At 38.5% G+C, this 19,884-nt stretch overlaps 1 protein-coding gene and 1 pseudogene across 1 annotated transcript in view; both read left to right on the top strand.

Annotated features, from left to right (window-relative positions):
- Nucleotides 1–9,266, top strand: part of LOC102163765 — a 29,857-nt pseudogene extending 20,591 nt beyond the window's left edge.
- Nucleotides 12,723–19,884, top strand: part of LOC110255181 (cytochrome P450 2C19-like) — a 40,308-nt gene continuing 33,146 nt past the window's right edge. The window contains exons 1-3 of the mRNA XM_021074022.1: nt 12,723–12,890; nt 14,167–14,329; nt 14,496–14,645. Coding sequence (XP_020929681.1) covers nt 12,723–12,890; nt 14,167–14,329; nt 14,496–14,645 — 481 coding nt within the window. The remainder of the gene's footprint in view (nt 12,891–14,166; nt 14,330–14,495; nt 14,646–19,884) is intronic.

The following is a 19,884-nucleotide window of genomic DNA, read 5'->3' on the forward strand; positions in this document are numbered from 1 at the left end:
GGAGTTTAGGTTCCTCTGCCAGCGATTGGTTGCTGTTCTGTGCGAATCATTTATTCTGTAGATGTGCTTTTTTTGTTGTGTTTGTGGGAGAGGGCGAGCGTGTCCTCCTACTCCTCCACCATCTTGTCCTCCTCCCATACCAAAATTTTTTTTTTTTTAAGCCTTCATGTGCTGGCGGACATTTGTGCTGTTTCTCTTTGGGTCTTAAGAATGATGTTGCTAGCAATATTTGTGAACATGTTTCTTCATGGACATGTTTTCATTAATGTTGAGTATATTCCTCAGAGTGGAATTTATGAGACATATGATAATTTTATGTCTAACATTTTGTGGAACAACCAAACATTTCCACAGTGACCACAGCATTTATATTCACATGAGCAATGTCAATTTCCCACATAATTGCCACTGTTTTATTTCTAATTCTTGTAATGACTAAGGCTTGCATAGGGAATGTGAAGTGGTATCTCATTGTGGTTATAATTTTGTTATCTTAATGAACAACGATGAAATGTATTTTCATGTGCTGGTACCCATTTTTATATCTTCTTTGTAGAAATGTTACTCACTTCCTTTGCCCTTTTAAAACTGGGCTCCTTGTCTTTGTTGTTGAGCTGTGAAAGTTGATTTTTATCGCATCATCCCCTTATATATGTATCAAATGCAAATATTTCTTTCCAAACACTTTGGTTGTCACTTCATACCTTTGATTGTCATTTGTTTTACAAACATTTTAATTTTTATGAAATCTCAAAGGGAAATATAAATGCATATATATATATATATATATGTATATATATATATGTTACTTTGCTGTTGAATATAAGAATCTGTTGCCAATTCTGAGTTTCTTTTTTGCTTTTTTGCTTTTTAGGGCCTCATCCATGGCATATGGATGTTCCCAGGCGAGGAGTCTAATCAGAGCTACAGCTGCTGGCCTATGCTGCAGCCACAGCCACAGCCACAGCCACAGCAACACCATATCTGAGCCACATCTACAATCTACACCATGGCTCATGGCAATGCCAGATCCTTAACCCACCGAGCGAGGCCAGAGATCAAATCTACAACCTCATGGTTCCTAGTTGGATTCATTTCCACTAAGCCATGACAGGAACTCCAAAAATGTATATTTATGTATGATATGTTCATAAGCATTACCTAATTAAATACATTGTTATTCATATGAACAAATTTTAGCTGTTAAATTAATGACGAGTAAGGAAAATAAAAACTCTAAATTAACTTTCACTCACTCTTTCTTTGTAACTTTTCATTACTTTATATAAATGTGTTTCTCAACTGCATGATTTTCTTTCTCTTGAAAGACTTTCTTTTGAGACTTCTTGCAGGGCAGTCCTACTGGTAACTGATATCCTCAGTTTTTGTTTTTGTTTTTTTCTGAGAAAGTCTTCATTACTCTTATTTTGAAGCTTCATTTTGCAGGATGTACAATCTTGGTTGGTGTTTAGTTTTTTTTTTTTCTCTCTCAACACTTTAAATATTTCATTCCACTCACTTTTTGATTGCAAGGTATGTGAGGGGAAGGCAGAATAATTCTTATCTTTGTTCCTTGATAAGGAAGTTGCTTTTTACCTTTGACTTCTCCAGAATTTCTAATTTACCTTTGATTTTTTGGTAGTTTAAAAATGTATGCCTAGAGTAGGGTTTCTTTGTTTTTGTGTTTTGGCATTTATTTAGATGAGTGTTCTTTGAATTTCTTTGATCTGTGGTGTGGCATATGATATTAATTTGGGGATAATTCCCAGTCATTATTGTTTCACATATTTCTTATATTTTTTGCTCTCTGTTTTTCTCCTTTTGGTAGTCCCACTATGAGTATGTTAAACATTTTGAACTTGTCCCCTAGGCCTTGAATATGCCTTTTTCTATCTCATTTTACAAACCTTTCTTCTGTTTGTTTGGAGGTTTCTACTGTGACAGCCTCAAACTTCAGAGTCTTTCTTCACCTGAGTCCAATGTAATAATAAATCCATGTCCCACTATTATTGTAGAACTCTCCATTTATCCTTGCACTTCTTTCGTTGTTTTCTTCATAAGAAGCTGTGTTGCTTGGTGCATACATATATATATGTATACTGTTACAGCATCTTAAAGGATTCACCTTTGTAAAACCAATATAAAACATCCCATGCTTATTTGTTCCTTTAAACTATTTTTGATTAAAATCTCACATTTTTTTCTAACATTAGTATAATCATTCCTACTTTATTTGACTACTCATTTCCTGCAAAATCTCTGTATTTCTTTCTCATTAATATATTTGTATCTTTCAGTCTTAAGTGGGTCTCTTGTAGACAACATACAGTTTTTTTAAATTGAAAATAATGGACATAACATGTATTAAGTACAGGAGTTTTTGTCATGGCTCAGGAAACTGAGGACCCAGCATTGTCTCTATGAGGGTGTGGGTATGATCCCTGGCCTTGCTCAGTGGGTTGAGGCTCCCGCATTGCTGCAATGTGGATATGGCTCAGATCCAGTGTTGCCATGGCTGTGGTATAGGCTTGCAGCCAGGTCTCCGATTTGACCCCTGGCCCTGGAACTTCCATGTGTGGAGGTGTGGCCATAAAATGAAAAAAAAAAATACTAATTATGGATGTACAACATAATGATTCAGTATATGCCACAATAATGAGTACCACAGTAAGTGTGGTTAACATACATAATAACACATCTTTATTGGTTTTCTTGTAATGGGAACTTTTAGGATTTACTCTCTTAGAAACTTTCAAGTATAAAATACAATTTTTTTAAGTCTAGTGATTATTCTATAGACTACATCCCCAGGACTTAATTATTTCATAACTGGAAGTTTGTACCTTTCACTTTCCTTCATTCATTTTGACCACTGTTCACCTGTGGCAGCCAGCAGTGTGTTCTCTGTATTTGTGAGATCAGATTTTCATTTTTCTTTTTAGGGCCCACCTGTGTCATATGGAAGTTTCAGCCTAGGATTTGAATTGGAGCTGTAGCTGTGAGCCTATGCCACAGCCACAGACACAGACACATGGGATCTGAGCCATGTCTGCAACCTACACCACAGCTCACGGCAATGCCAGATCCTTAACCCACTGAGCGAGGCTGGGGATCGAATTTGCATCCTCATGGATACTACTTGGGTATGTAACACACTGAGCCAGAGCAGAAACTCCAAGATCAGATTTTTTTTAACATATCACATATAAAATTGATCATATGGTGCTTGTCTTCCTGTGTCTGATCTGTTCCAAGAGTAATTACTTCAAGGTCCATTCGTGTTATTACAAGAGTCCAGATCTCCTTCTTTGGTAAGGCTGAATGATACTCTACACATGTATAGATATATTATAGATAAGTAATAAAATATTTAAATCCTAGTTTAAAATTTTGTTCTTTCAGGTGTTCCCATTGTGGCACAAAAGAAACGAATCTGATTAGTATCCATGAAAATGTGGGTTTGATCCTTGGCCTCACTCAGTGGGTTAAGGATCCAGTGTTGCTGTGAGTTGTGGTCTAGGTCGCAGATGTGGCTGAGATCCTGTGTTGCTGTAGCTGTGGTGTAGATCAGCAGCTATAGCTCTGACTTGACCCCTAGACTGGGAACTTCCATATGCCACAGGTAGGGCCCTGAAAAGCAAAAAAAAAAAAAAAAAAAAAAAAAAAAAAAAAAAAGTTATTACATTATCTGTTTTAAGTTGTGAATTTCAGTCAATTAAAGTGATAACATATTGAAGGATTTATATCTGCTGTTATTTTTTTCCTATAATGCATTTTATGATTTTTTTCTTAATTCCTCAAGTATAGACCTAATTTTTATTTGATCTTTTTTTAGGGGGAATCCTTTTAATTCCTTCTTCAAATTTTTACTTATATTTAAGTTAATTTTTAGTGCCAATAATGGAGATTATTGTTTCACATCCTAAATATATTACAGTCCAGTATGAATTGATTCCACAGTAGCTTCAAACTGCATATGTTAGCTCTGCTCCCATCCAACTTCATTACTCTAAATTTTCTTGGTGTCACAAATTACATCTTTATATGTTTTGTGCCTAGGAACATGTATTTATTTACTTATTTAGGGCCACCTGCAGCATTATGGAGGTTCCCAGGCTAGGGGTCGAATTGGAGTCACAGCTCCTGGCCACAGCCACAGCAATGCAAGATCCGAGCCACATCTTCAACTAATGGCCATGCCAGATCCTTAACCCACTGAATGAGGCCAGGGATCAAATCCACATCCTCTTGGATACCAGTCAGGCTCTTAACCCCCGAGCCACAATGGGAACTCCTAGAAACATGTATTTCTAATGGTTGTTTTTTGGCATTTTTCTTGTAAATGGTATAGAAAATTAAAAGAGGCTTTTATACTAGAATAGAACAATATTAGCTTTAGTATTTACTTACGTATAGTTATTTTTAACAAAAATCTTTGTCAGTCTGGCTTTGCATTATCATCTAGTCCCTTTTGGTTTTCACCAGGAAGAAGATTCCCTTTAACATTTCTTGTAAGTCTGCTCTATTAGCCAAGAACCCCTCAGATTTTATTTGGGGAATGTCTTGATATCTCTTACTTTATGGGAGGGTAGTTATGCCAGATACAGAGTTCTTGGTTGACATTTTTACATCCAGGACTTTACATGTACCTTTCCACTGATTTCTGGCCTCCACAGTTTCTATAGAGAAATGAGCTTTTATCCTATTTTGGATCCTTTGTACACAATGAGGTACTTCTCTCTTGTTCATATACCCTCCCTGTTTTGCTTCAGTTCTTTTCCAGGGTTTTCTTCAGCTCCTCAGCATATTTAAGTCATATATCTCAAAGTTTTTCATCTAGTAATTCCAGTGTCTGGGCTTCCTCAGAAATGATTTGTGTCAACTTATGTATTAGCTGTTAAGGGCCCCATGCTTACCTGCTTTTTTGTATGCTTTGTAATATTTTATAACCAAATCATTCCCAGGAGAAGCCCAATCAACAATCAGAATATGCATTTGAAGACCTGATAACACTGTATCTGACTTGTTTGGAACTGGGACCAAGGTGATGAGAACCACTCTGAGATATGGACTCCTCCTCCTGCTGAAGCACCTGGACGTCATAGGTATGACCACCATGGTGGGCAGGGTGATTTCAGAGGAGATGTTGGAAAGAGGTTACAAGTTCTTTCCACCTTGTTTCTCCTAGAGAATTATTTAAATCTCTGTTTGAATAGCTTAATTTTTTCCAATTGAATACGGGAATAGTATTGGGGCATTTTCACATAATATGGAAGGATGACTGAGAGGAGCGAAGACCCTGTGGACAGTAGCAAAATCAACAAAGCAGTCTCTGGATTTCCTGAGAGGTTATTTATAGCAGGCACAGCAGCATGAGTTGGCCTGAATATTAGTTTTCTTATGGAAAGGCCATTTTAATGCTCCTCATTCTGAAAACTTAGTGTTCCAGAGCCAGGGTAGGGAAAATGGAAACTCCCTTTATTGAAGCATAAGTGAAAATCCTGGAAATTTAGTGAGACTGCCTGAGATAATTTTTAAAACATTGTAAGTGCTTTAAAAGGTTAGATTCATAAGAAATTGTCTTAAGATTTACATATAAAGGAATTTTATTAGTCCAGAAAAGTGGTTAGTGCCAAAGTAACAATTTTTGATGGGGAGGAGGAATTAATAGTTTTAGCTTTTACAAAGAACTTTTTGTTAGAAGTTAACCTTCTTTTCCTTTTTAAAAGTTGTATTGAGGAGTTCCCGTCATGGCGCAGTGGGTAGCGAATCCGACTAGGAACCATAAGGTTGCAGGTTCGATCCCTGCCCTTGCTCAGTGGATTAACGATCCGGCGTTTCCATGAGCTGTGGTGTAGGTTGCAGATGCGGCTCGGATCCTGCGTTGCTGTGGCTCTGGCATAGGCCAGCGGCTACAGCTCTGATTAGACCCCTAGCCTGGGAACCTCCATATGCCGTGGGAGTGGCCCAAAAAATGGCAAAAAGACAAAAAAAAAAAAGTTTTATTGAAGTGTAGTTGATTTATAATGTGGTCATTTCTGCTGTACAATAAAGTGATTCAGTTCTACAGGTACACACATCCATTCTCCTTCACATTCTTTTCCCATATAGATTATCACAGACTATTGCATTGAGTTCTCTGTGCTATACAGCAGGTCCCCACTGGCCAGTCAGTTCACATACCTCAGTGTTCATATGCCATGCCAAACTCCTGGTCCATCCCCTCTACCTTTCTCTTTTGGTAGCCATATGTTTTTTTTCAATGTCTGTGAGTCTGTTTCTGTTCTGCAGATAGGTTCATTTGTGCCCTCTTTTTGATTCCCTATATAAGTGATATCATATGATGTTTGTCTTTCTCTGTCTGACTAACTTCACTTAGTATGATGATTTCTAGGTCTATCTGTGCTATTGCAAATGGCATTATTTCCATTCTTTTTATGGATGAGTCATATTCCACTGTATATATGTACCAGAGCTTCTTTATACATTCCTCTGTGCATGGACATTGAGGTCGGTTCCATGTCTTGGCTGTTGTAAATGATGGTACAGTGAACTTTGGGTGCATGTTTCAAATTATGGTTTTCTCTGGATAGATGACCAGGAATGGGGTGGCTGGATTATATGGTAGTTCTATTTTTAGTTTTTTGAAGACCCTCCATACGGTTTTCCTGTATATTCTAAGAGCCAAAACTTTTCTTGTAAATATAATTGGGGAAATGGGTGAAGGGGTTTGTGTGTGTGCATGTGTGAGTATATTTTTTATGAGGTGAGGATGGCGATGTAAATTCTCAACTCTCATTCCAGGACATTAGATATTGGATAAAAACCTATAAGTCAGAAGTAGGAACAGAGTTAATATTTAGAATAGATCATGAATTTCAGAGGAAACTGCTAGAATGTTGACAGTGATAGCATTTGGCAATTGAAGGATGAAGAGAATGGCGTTGCAGATTGCACACACACAATGCACAAATACAGTGAAATGAATATAACTTTTCAATCCCTATATGACTTTGATACAAAATTAATTAGATTTCTGGTTTCCTCTCTCCAAAAACTTAGCTTCTTGTGTTTATGTTCTATTTACATTGTGAAACATTTCATCATTTTTTTATTGTTTTTTCATGGATGCTAACATAGAGGTCTCTGTAGCTGTATCCTATGCCTAGTTTGTAGTAAACTTACAGGTATCTACATTTGATAGATCAATTATCTCTGTATGTCTAGATGCATTTCTGGGCAAAAAATAGATGTTTACAATGATGTTAAGACACCTTCATAATGTCTCATGTAATCCTAAATTGAGATGCACATGTGATATGCCTTTTTTCTCTTTTCCCGTCAGTCTGACTTGTCTCTTATTAGATAAGATCCAGAAAGAGAGGGACTGTGTGATTGGCAGGCACCAGAGCCCCCACATCCAGGACAGGAGCCACATCATGTGGATGCTATGGGGCACGAGATCCAGAGATATATGACCTGGCCCCCACCAACCTGCCCCATGCAGTGACTTGTGATGTTAAATTCAGAAGCTTACCTCATTCCCAAGGTAGGATTGATTTCCCTTATACTGACCTCAGTGGTCTGAAGTTCTCCTTTAAACAGTATGGGTGTAATACACTGTGAACACAATGTGAGAAAAGCACAAATATCATATGTATGGGGGTTGACAGACTGTGTTTCTTCTAGTATAGTCTATGGAGCTTTATAACAGATTTTGACAACTAGCAGTACAAGATTTCCAAATGTGTTCTGGTTCTTTTATATTGTTTGGCTAATCTTAACAGTTTGCATCTCCAGATCAATCTATCAGTTTGTCAGTTTTCCAAAACTTGCTGAGGTTTTTATCAGGGTGGCTTTAGATCAGTTTGAAAAGATGTAACTTCATGACGTGTTGAATCACGCAATTAATGAATATGATATATCCTCCCAATTTTGAAGGCCTTTCTTTAATTTTCTCAATTATGGGGTTTTTTTTAAGGTGCATTGGCTTGCATATCTTTCACTTAGTTGTCCCTAGGTTTATTGTTGTCTTCATAGATTGTTTTTTGTCTTTTTGTCTTTTTTGGGCCGTACCCATGGCATGTGGAGGTTCTCAGGCTAGGGGTCTAATCACAGCTGTAGCCACCAGCCTACACCACAGCCACAGCAATGCCAGATCCAAGCTGCATCTGCAATCTACACCACAGCTCATGGAAACGCCGGATCCTTAACCCACTGAGCAAGGCCAGGGATCGAAGCTGCCACCTCATGGTTCCTAGTCGGATTCGTTTCTGCTGTGCCACAGTGAGAACTCCATGTCTTTATAGATTTTTTTTAAATGCCTGTTCCATTCTTTCATCTGGAATATGAAAGTATAATTTTTTGGCTGCATCCACAGCAAGCAGAACTTCCTGGGCCAGGAACTGAGCCCATGCCACAGCAGCAGCCTGAGCCACAGCAGCAACCATGCTGGATCCTTAACCTGCTGAGTCACATGAGAACTTTTGAAAATAGAATTCATTTTTATCATTTTGGTGACCTTATATGTAGCAACCTTACTAAATTTAAGATTATTGCTAAAAGCTTATCTCTAGATTAATCGCAGTTTCTCTGTACTTTGTCTTCATGGCTACCTGGGTTAATATCTATGTTTTATCCTTGATTTGTTTCTGATCAGCAGGACAGTGGAAGTTAACATCTCATTATTGAGAATGATTTTTATATAAAGTTTGTTGGATTTTAAAATTCAGATTAAGGAATCTTGCCCTCTCATTTTAATGATTGTTTTTATCATGAACATGTAAGTAGCATTTGATAAATCCATCTACTGAAATGATTATAGATATTTGCCTCACTTTCCCCACAAAGTATACATATAACAAATATACACACACATTGATTTGCTACATTTTTTTGTTTGTTTTCTGTTTTTGTCTTTTTAAGGCCACACTTGTGGCATATAGAGGTTCCCAGGCTAGGAGTCTAACTGGAGCTATAGCCGCCACCCTAAGTCACGGCCACAGCAATGTGGGATCTGAGCTGCCTCTGCGATTTACACCATAGCTGACAGTAATGCCAGATTTTTAACCCACTGAGTGAGGCCAGGGATCAAACCTGCATCCTCATGGATGCTAGCCAGATTCCTTTTCGCTGAACCACGATGGGAACTCCTGACTTGCGACATTTTGTTTAGGACTTCTCTGTTCCCAGTCATAAGAGATTTTTGGTCTATATTTGTTCTTCCTCAGAATTTTCTCAGCATCAAAGCAGTGCTGGCAACATAAAATGAGGTGAGAAATGGTCCCTAATGTGGGTGTATTTATATTGTCTTCTTCTACCTGTGACCACTTGATTGTGTCATATCCAATTGAACAAACAACATTTGATGAAAATGTATTGATTTTTGTATCATTTTTGTATCTTACAGGAAGGCTTTCATATCTTACTTGTATAAAAATATACAAGGGTTCAATTCTAAAAATAGAGTCATAGATCTTTTAAATGGTAAATCTCAGGGATGAAAGTTTTCACCAATTTTGCACTAAATATTTTAAGCCTAAAAACATGCTCATCTATATATAAGATATGAATTTGTATGTATGTATCTATTTTGCCATGTTGATGGAAATAATCAGTAAACAGTCTAAAATATGAATAGCGGGGTGTTTTATTTGAACCAAACTGAGGGCTGTGGCCCAGGGCACAGCCTCTCAGAAAACTCTGAGGAACTGGAAGAAGCTGGGTTTTCCATATGTTTTATACCTTGTCAGAACAAAGACCATCAAGTCAGGGATACAATTCTTCAAGGTTTCAAAAAAAACAGATCAGCACGTACACAGTGAGTCAGTATGGCTTTGGCACCTGGCATTAGCACCCCAGGAAGGGAGGCATTTGTTTATGATTAATCCTTCTTTTTAACATGGACATTCTTTATTTCTGGCCAGTGTACCTTTTTATTTAATGAATAAACCGATGTGCTGTGTATGTATGATGGGCCACAAAGAAGCTGTTTTAGTTCATGTAAAATTCAGCTTAAATTGATACAGAAGCCAGAATGACTTCCCCATACCTCAGTATGTGAATATTTCTTCCATTAATATCCCATGATCAGTCTGTCTATCTAGTCATCAGCACCTGCCTACTTCAGCATGGATATCTCAAAAACAATAATTTTGTATACAGAGCGCAACAGCACTTATTCTCAGGAGTTATCATTGATAGAATAGCATATCTAGTGTACAACCTATATGAAATTCCCCAATTTTCCCGGCATAACCTTCATAGCTTTTTTTTCTTTGCAAATCAAAATCCAGCCTAGGAACAAGTCTGTAACAAGGTCACTTTTACCTTTAGTCTCCTGTTTTCAGGTCTCTCTGCTCTGTTTTCTTCAGTACATTTACCTTTGTGAAGAGTTCCGTTTAACACATAAAATATTTCTCAGGCTGGCTTTGTGCCATTGTTGGCACGAGAGAGATTCCAGATGATCTAGTGAGAGAACTAAATGAGTGCTAGGCATCCTAACGAGCTCCCAATAAATAGCTTTTCATCTCAATCAGGTCCCCATTTTCTAAAATTTTGCTTAACACTGTGAGTACTGTGTTCCATGATTTCTGACAAAGACAGACTCCAAAAGGCAACAGAAGCAATTGTGTCTGTAGGCCAAAGGGAGACTCGAGTCATAGCTTCTCAAGCCCTGCTCATTAAATTTTTGTGATTTCCTCTTCCCTCATATGTGAGCAAGTTTTTGCTCTTTGGTGATGGAGAAGGGAGAATCCCTATTTTTGATTTCTTCTCTTGAGAATCTTGACTTCTTTTTCCTTTAAGTCCAGGGATTTCTGTTTTCTGGGAAGCCTGTTATTTTGAGAACAGGCATTTGGGTTATACGCAGAGTAACGTTTTGGAGTGTTTGGTTTTGTTTTTCTAAAATTGTTTTTGAGGCAGCGTATATTTTGTGGCGTAAGAGAGTGTATCACAGTGGCCATCGGAAGATGTCCTTGTAAATCTGAGTTGTGGTATTTACGAGCCATGTGACACTGGTCAGCTCTCCTGTTCACCCTTTCCTCATCTGAAAAACACAAAATCAAAATCTCTACCTTTCAATGTTTGTTTTGGTGGGGAGAGAGGAGCTTTCAAGGTAAATTCATGTCAGTTTATTTAGATAACAACTTTATATGTCTTTGATCACTCAAGATGTTTGAATTGTGTTACTCTTAACCACAAATTCCAAGAATGGAGAGCTGGTTGAACTCAACAGGTGTTTCTTTGAGGTTTGTTAGGATAGCAGCCAAGGAGTATATATCCAAGAAGCACTTGTGTTCTTCTGGACTACGAAATGGGGGCCTTTGTAAAGGCAACAACTGCAAGGGTACATACATTTTTGTCAGCAATTAGGATTGGAGATTTTCCTAATACCTAAATGGAAAGCAACCATTCAAAATTGTATGATAGTTTAAAAAACTTAAGGATCTTGAGAATAGAAAACCACCCTGGGTTGTCTGGTAGGCCCATTGGAATCACAAGTGTCCTTGTAAGAGAAAGTCAACAGGATCAGAGATTGGAAGAGGCTGTGCTGCTGTCCATGAAGGTGGAGGAAGAGGTCATGAACGAAGGAATTCGGGTGGCCTCTAGAAACTGGATAAGACAAGGAAAAGGATTATCCCCTAGAGCCCCCAGGAGAAATGCATTCTGGTTGACACCTTGATTTAAAACTTCTGACGTCTAGTAGATCCCACTGTGGCAGAGCAGATCAAGGATCCAGTGTTGCCACAGCTGTGGCTTGGATTCGATGCCTGGCCCAGAAATGTCCATATGCCAAAGGTGAGGCCAAGAAAGGGAAAGAAAAGACTCCTGACCTCCAGAATCATAAGATCATAAGTTAGTGTTTTGTAAGCACTTCCCCCCACCCCCACAAGAATTAGGATTAGAGGTGGAAAGATGTAAATGTTAAGCAAGGATTGGTTGGGTTTGAAATGATTGTGTATTTGCAAAGGGGGCAGGGAACTTTGAAAATACAAGATTGCAACTAGAAGCTACTCACATATATTGCTTTGAAAATGCCTGGTGGAATCTTTACGTTTGACACAGGTCAGAATTTAAGTTCTCAGTGATGCAGGACATGTCTGAAGCCACATCCACAATGACCACCTGGCTTCACTTTGGATACCTGAACCATGATGCTTACTCCTTTTTGATTTGTAAAAGATCTTAAATATGATGTCATTAACTTTTTTATGTATAGGTGATGGTAATGTTAGCACAGTACATGAAAATAGTTTAAAATCTTTCATTTGCAAGGCGAAAGTATCCTAGTGTTACATATAGCATTACAAGAAAAACATGTTTAAAAATAAAAAAGGTATGGTGTACATTGGTTGTCCTCAATATGATGCATTCCCAACTGGTTATTTATTTGAATCTACAGTTATGAGCCTTTTGTGGCATCAAATTATTCGTTTCCATGGTTCTCAATCCTGGCTGCACAGTGAAAGCACTTTTTAAAAAATGAATATTTGTATCCTGACTAAGATTAAACCAGAATCAACATTGGCCACAGAGAAAACAAGGCTAAATGACAGGTTATTTTTTATCAGTAGACAGAGTGGCCTCAGAACAGTGTGCAAAGTGGATGTAACTGATTGGTGTCTTTAATACTCGGAGAGGCGTGAGTTGAATTAACAGCAATTGGTATAAAAGCTTTAGATTTCAGGCTCACAGTGGTCTAAGTAGGAAGAGAGGGCATCATGGATCTGGCTGTGGCCCTGGTGCTTGGTCTTTTCTGTCTGCTTCTTCTGCCACTCTGGAATCAGAGCTCTGGGAAAGGGAAGCTCCCACCTGGCCCCACCTCTCTCCCAATTCTTGGAAATATCCTACAGTTATATGTTAAGGCCATCAGCAAATACTTAAGCAATGTAAGTAGTTTTTAATGCTCCTTGAGCCTCTTACAAAGGGTAAATAAATTAAGGCCAATTTTAAAAATAATATATGTTTCCATTTACCTATATGTTAAAATAGGTCAAATTATCTCTGTAGATTTTGATATTTCTCTTGATTTTTAGCTCTGTCATTGTCATAAATGGAGAAGCAAAATAGTGTGTTTTGTGAGTAGAGAGATGCTTAGGTCTGTATGGTAGAATCCAAATGATAAAGTTGGAAAAGGTGGGAGTATTGCTTCCCTTTGTTTCACAGCAAGTTGCTGTGATTTGGGGCTGGAGGTAAATGGTTGGTGACACAGTCTGTGATACGACATTTACTTGTAGATGTTATGTACTCTGTAACTTACATAAGCTGTGTGTTTTGTTCAGATGGCCATGAAAATAGAACTTTTCTGAAAAAGCAAATCATGCCTGGTGTTAATTCATGATAACAGCATTCATTTGGATTCTGTCGGAGGCTGCCATCTGTAGCCCATGAAGGTTGCAGGATGGAAGATATTGTTCTTTCATGAGGATGCTGCATGTCCAGGACCTGCCTATATGATGCTTGCTCTCTTTCTGTGTTAGTAATACCATCAGATCTAAAACTAAGCTGGGCATTAGAATTGCCTGAATTTCTTTTTTTTTGAATAAAGAATTGTAATATAGTCAATATCTTACTTGTGGTAACCTGTAATAGAAAAGAATCTGAAGAAATTATATATAACTCGATCGGTTTGTTGTACACCTTAAACTAACACGATATTGTAAGTCAACTGTACTTCAATAAAAACATAATTGTGATATTCCTCATAGGAATTCTCGTGGAGAGTGCTCCATAGGTGACTCTGAGGTGGTCAGCCCAGTGTTTCTTCAAAGACAGGCTTTAAGGATTGATATGTTGTTCAAGGATCAGAGGTTGAATAAGGGTTTGAGATTTGAATCCTCTATATAGTATCCATGGGATGTTGGATATTAGTTGAAATTCCTTGACCAAGGAATTGCCCCTAATTTATGTGGGGAAAAGGAACTTGCTGAAGGTGCTCATATGGGGATTAATGGCAGTTTGTACCAATTGCCTGGACCATTGCCTGGCACATCACAGGGGAGATATCATCATCATCATCATATTTATGTATTAAATTCAGAAATAGTTTGGGATATATGTGGAAGAATGAAGACACAATGGTAGGATGATAATACATTCTGCATCAGGCCCAATATATGATCAGATATTGACTTCTTTTGCTCTTACGTGCATCTCCATTCCCAGCTCTCAAAAATCTATGGCCCCGTATACACTCTGTATTTTGGCATGAAGCCAGTGGTGGTGTTCTGTGGATATGAAGCAGTGAAAGAAGCCCTGATTCATCTTGGAGAGGAGTTTTCTGGAAGATCCAGTTACCCAATGAATGAAAAATCTAGGAGAGGCCTTGGTGAGTGTGCATGTGCACATGTTTGGCATTGGTAATAAGATTGGAGTGGGTGAAAGAGAGGTATGTGAAGAGCCTCCCAGCAGAGCTCAGTCCTTCTGCGAGGCTTCCAAGTGTCAGCTCACTCCTCATGGCCTAGGCCTTCCCTGTTTGGTTCCCCTCCTGGTAGGAATCATGTTTAGCAATGGAAAGAGATGGAAGCAGATCTGGCGCTTCTCCCTCATGATGCTGTGGAACTTGGGGATGGGGAAGAGGAGCATTGAGGACAGAGTTCAAGAGGAAGCCCTCTGCCTTGTGGAGGAGTTGAGAAGAACCAATGGTGGGTGAGTCTGTGCTCTATAACTGTGACCTTAACAGATGCTCGCTCTCTCCTGTGACGTCCTTGGAAACATTTCAGGGGCAGCCACATCTTCCATATAGGCTGTGGTTGTCAGCCCTCGTGTGGAGGAGGGAGGGTGTGAAGCAGAGCCAAGGGGGCTTTTGAGTATCTGTGCTTCTCGTGTGTGTCCACCCCTGATAGTGCGCACCGTGTGGGTACAAGGGTCACTTAATCGTACTTTACCCTGACCTTTGTGTGTTTTCAATCCAGGATTCACAAATTATAGTTTGAGACATTTCCTGAAAGAGTTAGAGAACAATGTTTTTCCTATAATGTAAATGTGATCATCTATTCCAGAACATTTCCCCAGGGAATACTGGTTAAGCAGACAGGGTGGGAATGACCTCATCACATCCTTACAGAGCAGGAAACAAGTGACTTGGGTTTACTTAATTGGACTGTATATACATGTTCAGCCTTACAGACATGTCAGAGTGTTACTTACATGAGGCTAGGCATACAGTTCTGGTCAAGAGTAACCCCATCTCTGTTTTGATCATTTAGGGATATCTTACTGAAATTCTCATAAATTATGATTTCTCTACAAAGGCAGCACTATTTAAAAATATCAGCATTCGTTATTTCTTGTTAAGCACTACTCTCTATATTGACATAAACTTTGAATAAATATTTGCTACATTATAACTCTGCAAAATACCAAGTTATAAAATGTTTTATTTCACTAGATTTCAGCATTATCAACACTTGCTTCTCCTGTTTTCTCCAAGTGGACTTTGACTCTCTTTACCATTTGCAAACTTTGCCCCATCCTTTTGGATTTTTGTAACAAATGTTCGGTAATTATTTACCTCCCATTACCTAGTGTTGCAATGACTCTGATTTTCAGCTCTTATTACAAATTGTACTGGGTTAAAATTCTTTCTTCTACATTAAGTGAAATGAAAGACGGAAAATCAGATTTTACCTGTGAATCTCATAGAGACAAAAAAGTGTCCAAGGCTTTCCAGATTACCCTCTACCCATCCATCTAAAATAAAAGTTGTTTTAAGACTTTGAGGGAGTTCCTATCATGGCTCGGCAGAAACAAATCAGACTAGTATCCACAAGGACACAGGCTTGATCCCTGGCCCAACTCAGTGGGTTAAGGATCCGGTGTTGCTGTCAGCTTTGTGTAGTTTGCAGACGTGGCTCGGATCCTGTGTTGCTGTGGCTGTGGTGTAGGCCAGAGGCTACAGCTCTGATTTGACCCCTAGCCTGGGAACCTCCATATTCGGCAGGTGCAGCCCTAAAAAGATTAAAAAATAAGTAAATAAAAATAAAATTAAAAAAAAAGACTTTGAGCCCAGGAATGCTTAAAAGAGCATGGCATAGAAGCCACAAACTCTACATGTTTCTTTTATTCTCTGACCTACCATTTGTTCCCAACACTTTCAGAAAACTTATAGTAAAAAACATATAACATGAGATCTGCCATCTAAACAAACTCTTAAGCGAACACTACTGTGTTGAGTATTAACTATAATCACACTGTTATATAACAGATCTCTAGACTTTTCATCTTTCATGGTGCACTCGGTACCCACTGAACTGTGACTCTGTTACCAAACCAGATGGAGTTCACTTTTTGGTGAGTTTTTAATCAGAGATGACACCAAGATTAGTTGTTGCACAAGGCAAAGGTTTTATTTGCAGCAAGTAAGGAGACCACAGAGAGTCATTTCTCAACACTGTGACAGCCTGAGCAAGGAAAGATTAGTTGTTTTATTAGGGCAGGGGATGGATCTTCCAGCAGGAAAGTGTTGTCATTATATGTAAAGAGGGGGCAAAATCTCACACAAGCACAGTTTGGGAACATGCTTCATCATATATTGCGTGTTATGTGACTGGGTCTTAAGTTCTGACTAGGGAGGGGATTTTATTTCTTTTTTATTTTTTAATTAAAATGTTTTATTAATTAATATTCTTAATAGTATTTTCCACAATACAATTTGTTTCTACTCTACAGCATGGTGACCCTGTTACACATACATGTACACATTCTATTTTCACACATCATGCCCCATTATAAGTGACTAGACAGAGTACCCAGTGCTACACAGCAGGATCTCATTGCTAATCCATTCCAAAGGCAATAGCTTGTGTCTGTTAACCTCAAGTTCCTCAACCACCCCACTCCCTCCCCCTCGCTCTTGGCAACCACAAGTCTATTCTGCAAGGCCATGATTTTCTTTTCCGTGGAAAGGTTCATTAGTGCCTTATGTTAGATTCCAGAAAAAAGTGATATCATACGGTATTTGTCTTTCTCTTTCTGACTGACTTCACTCAGGATGAGAGTCTCTGGTTCCATCCATGATGCTGCAGATGGCATTATTTCATTCTTTTTTATGGTTGAGTAGTATTCCAACCATCTGTCAATGGACACTTGGGTTGTTACCAGCTCTTGGCCATTCTGAATAGAGCTGCAATGAACATGCGGGTGCATGTGTCTTTTTTCAGGAAAGTTTTGTCTGGATATATGCCCAAGAGTGGGATTACTGGGTCATATGGTAGTTCTATGTATAGATTTCTAAGGTACCTCCATACTGGTCTCCACAGTGGTTGTAACAGCTTACATTCCCACCACCAGTGCAGGAGGGTTCCCTTTTCTTACGGAGGGAATTTTAGCATGAAAATGAAGCAAAGGTAACTTCTGGACAAGTTTTGGCTTGAGTGCTCAGGTTCCAGTCTTGTTGTTGAGCCCAACTTGTGTTGCTTCCATATCTTGACTATTGTAAATGATACTATGTAAAATGGGGTGCATATATCTCTTCAGATTAGTGTTTTCCTTTTCTTTAGGTATATACCCAGCAGTGGAATCGCTGGATTATAGAACTGTTTTTCCTTTTGGGGGGAAACTCCATCCTGTTTTCCACAGTAGCTGTACCACTGTACATTCCCACCAACAGTGTGTGAGGATTCTCTTTTCTTGACAGCCTCTCCAACATTTGGTATCTGTGGTCTTTTCATGACAGCCATTTTGACAGGTGTGAGGTGATATCTCATTGAGGTTTGGATTTGCATTTCTCTGATGATTATCAACATTGAGAATCTTTTCATGTGCCTAGTAGCCATTTGCATGTCTTCTTTGGAAAACTGTCTATTCAGGACTTCTGCCTATTTTTTAATTGAATTGGGTTTGTTTTTTGTTATTGAGTTATATAAGTTGTTTATATATTTTGGATATTATATGTCTATATAATAAATATATCTTTGTATGTAACATATTTTTGAAAGTAACCCTTTCTCGTCCACATTATTTGCGAATATTTTCTCCTGTTCTGAAGGTTGTCTTTTCTTTTTGTCGATGACTCCCTTTGCTGTGAAAAGCTTTTAAGGTCCCATTTTATGTCCCATTTGTTTAGTTTTGCTTTTGTTTCCTTTGCCTAGGAAACAGATCCCCCCAAATATGTCAATGTGATTTGTCAAACAGTATTATACTTACATTTTCTTCTAGGAGTGTCTTGGTTTGCAGCCTCATATTTAGGTCTTTAATTCATTTTGAGTTTGTTTGAATGAACTCTGAGGAAATGTTCCAATTTTATTGTTTTGCATAGAGCTGTTTTGTTTTCCCAGCACCACTTATTGAAGAGACTGTTTTTTCAGTACTGTATATTCTGGCTTCCTTTGTCATAGATTAATTGACTATAGTTGTGTGGATTTATTTCTGTGCTCTCCATTCTGTTCCATGGATCCATGTGTCTGTTTTTGTGTCTGTTCCATACTGTTTTGATTGCTGTGGCTTTTTATTATATAGTGTGAAGTCAAGGAGCATGATACCTCCAGCTCTGTCCTTCTTTCTCAAGATTGTTTTGGCTTTCTGGTATCTTTTGTGTTTCCACACGAATTGTTACAATTATTAGTTCTCGTTGTGTGAAAAATGCCATTGGTATTTTGGTAGGGATTACACTGAATTGGTAGATTGCATTGGTTTTATGGTTATTTTAACAGTCCATGAACACAGTATATCATTCCATCTGTTTGTGTCATCTTCAGTTTCTTTCATCAGTGTCTTATAGTTTTCCAAGTATATGTCTTTTGTTGTTGTTGTTGTTGTTTCGGTTTGTTTCTTTAGGTCCACACCCACAGCATATGGAAGTTCCCATGCTCGGGGTTGAGTGGGAGCTGCAACTGCTGGCCTACACCACAGCCACAGCAACGTAGGGTCTGAGCCTCATCTGAAACCTATACCACAGCTCATGGCAATGCCAGATCCTGAGCCTGACAAGTGGGGCCAGGGATCGAAACTGGGTCCTCATGGATACCAGTTGGCTTTGTTACCACTGAGCCACAATGGAAACTGTCCAATTACACATCTTTTACCTCCTTAGATAATTTTATTTCTAGATATTTTCTTCTTTTTGATGTGATTTGAAGTGGGATGATTATTTTTTTACTCTCTTTCTGATAGTTTGTTTTTAAAGAAGAGAAATGCATGTGAAATATGTTTATTAATTTTGTATCCTGCACCTTTACTGGATTCATTGATGATTTCTGATAGGTTTTGGTAACATCTTTAGGCTTTTCTGGGTATAGGATCATGTGAACTTCAAACAGTTCAAAGTGTTTTACTTCTTCCTTTCAAATTTGGGTTCCCTTGGTTTTTTTCTTGTCTGATTTCTATGGTCAGGACTGCCAATACTCTGTTGATAGAGTGGGCTTACTTGTTTTGAACCTGATCTTAGGGGAACCACTTTCAACTTTGCACCATTATTTTTTTTATGGCTGCACTCATGGCATATGGAAATGCCTGGGCCAGAGATTGAATGTGAGCTGCAGCTGTGACCTATGTCACAGCTTTGGCACGCTGGATCCTTTCACCCTCTGCACTGGGCTATAGATCTCACCCATTCCTCTGTAGCTACTCCTGCTGTTCAGTCGAAGTCTTAACCCACTGTGCCACAGCAGGAACTCCTCACCATTGACTATGATGTTAGCTCTGGACTTTATTGTGCTGAGTGATGTTCTCTCTGTACCCACTTTGTGGAGAGTTTTTATCAATGAATCTATGTTGAATTTTGTCAAAAGCTTTTTCTACATCTCTTGAGATAATCTTATGGTCTTAATTCTTCAGTGTGTTGATGTGGTATATCACATTGACTGATTTGCAGATATGGAACCTGTCCTGTGTCCCTGAGATAAACACCACTGGATTATACCGTATGTGATCCTTTCAATGTAT

Source organism: Sus scrofa, chromosome 14 (genome assembly GCF_000003025.6).
Source record: "Sus scrofa isolate TJ Tabasco breed Duroc chromosome 14, Sscrofa11.1, whole genome shotgun sequence".
Lineage (NCBI taxonomy): Eukaryota > Metazoa > Chordata > Mammalia > Artiodactyla > Suidae > Sus > Sus scrofa.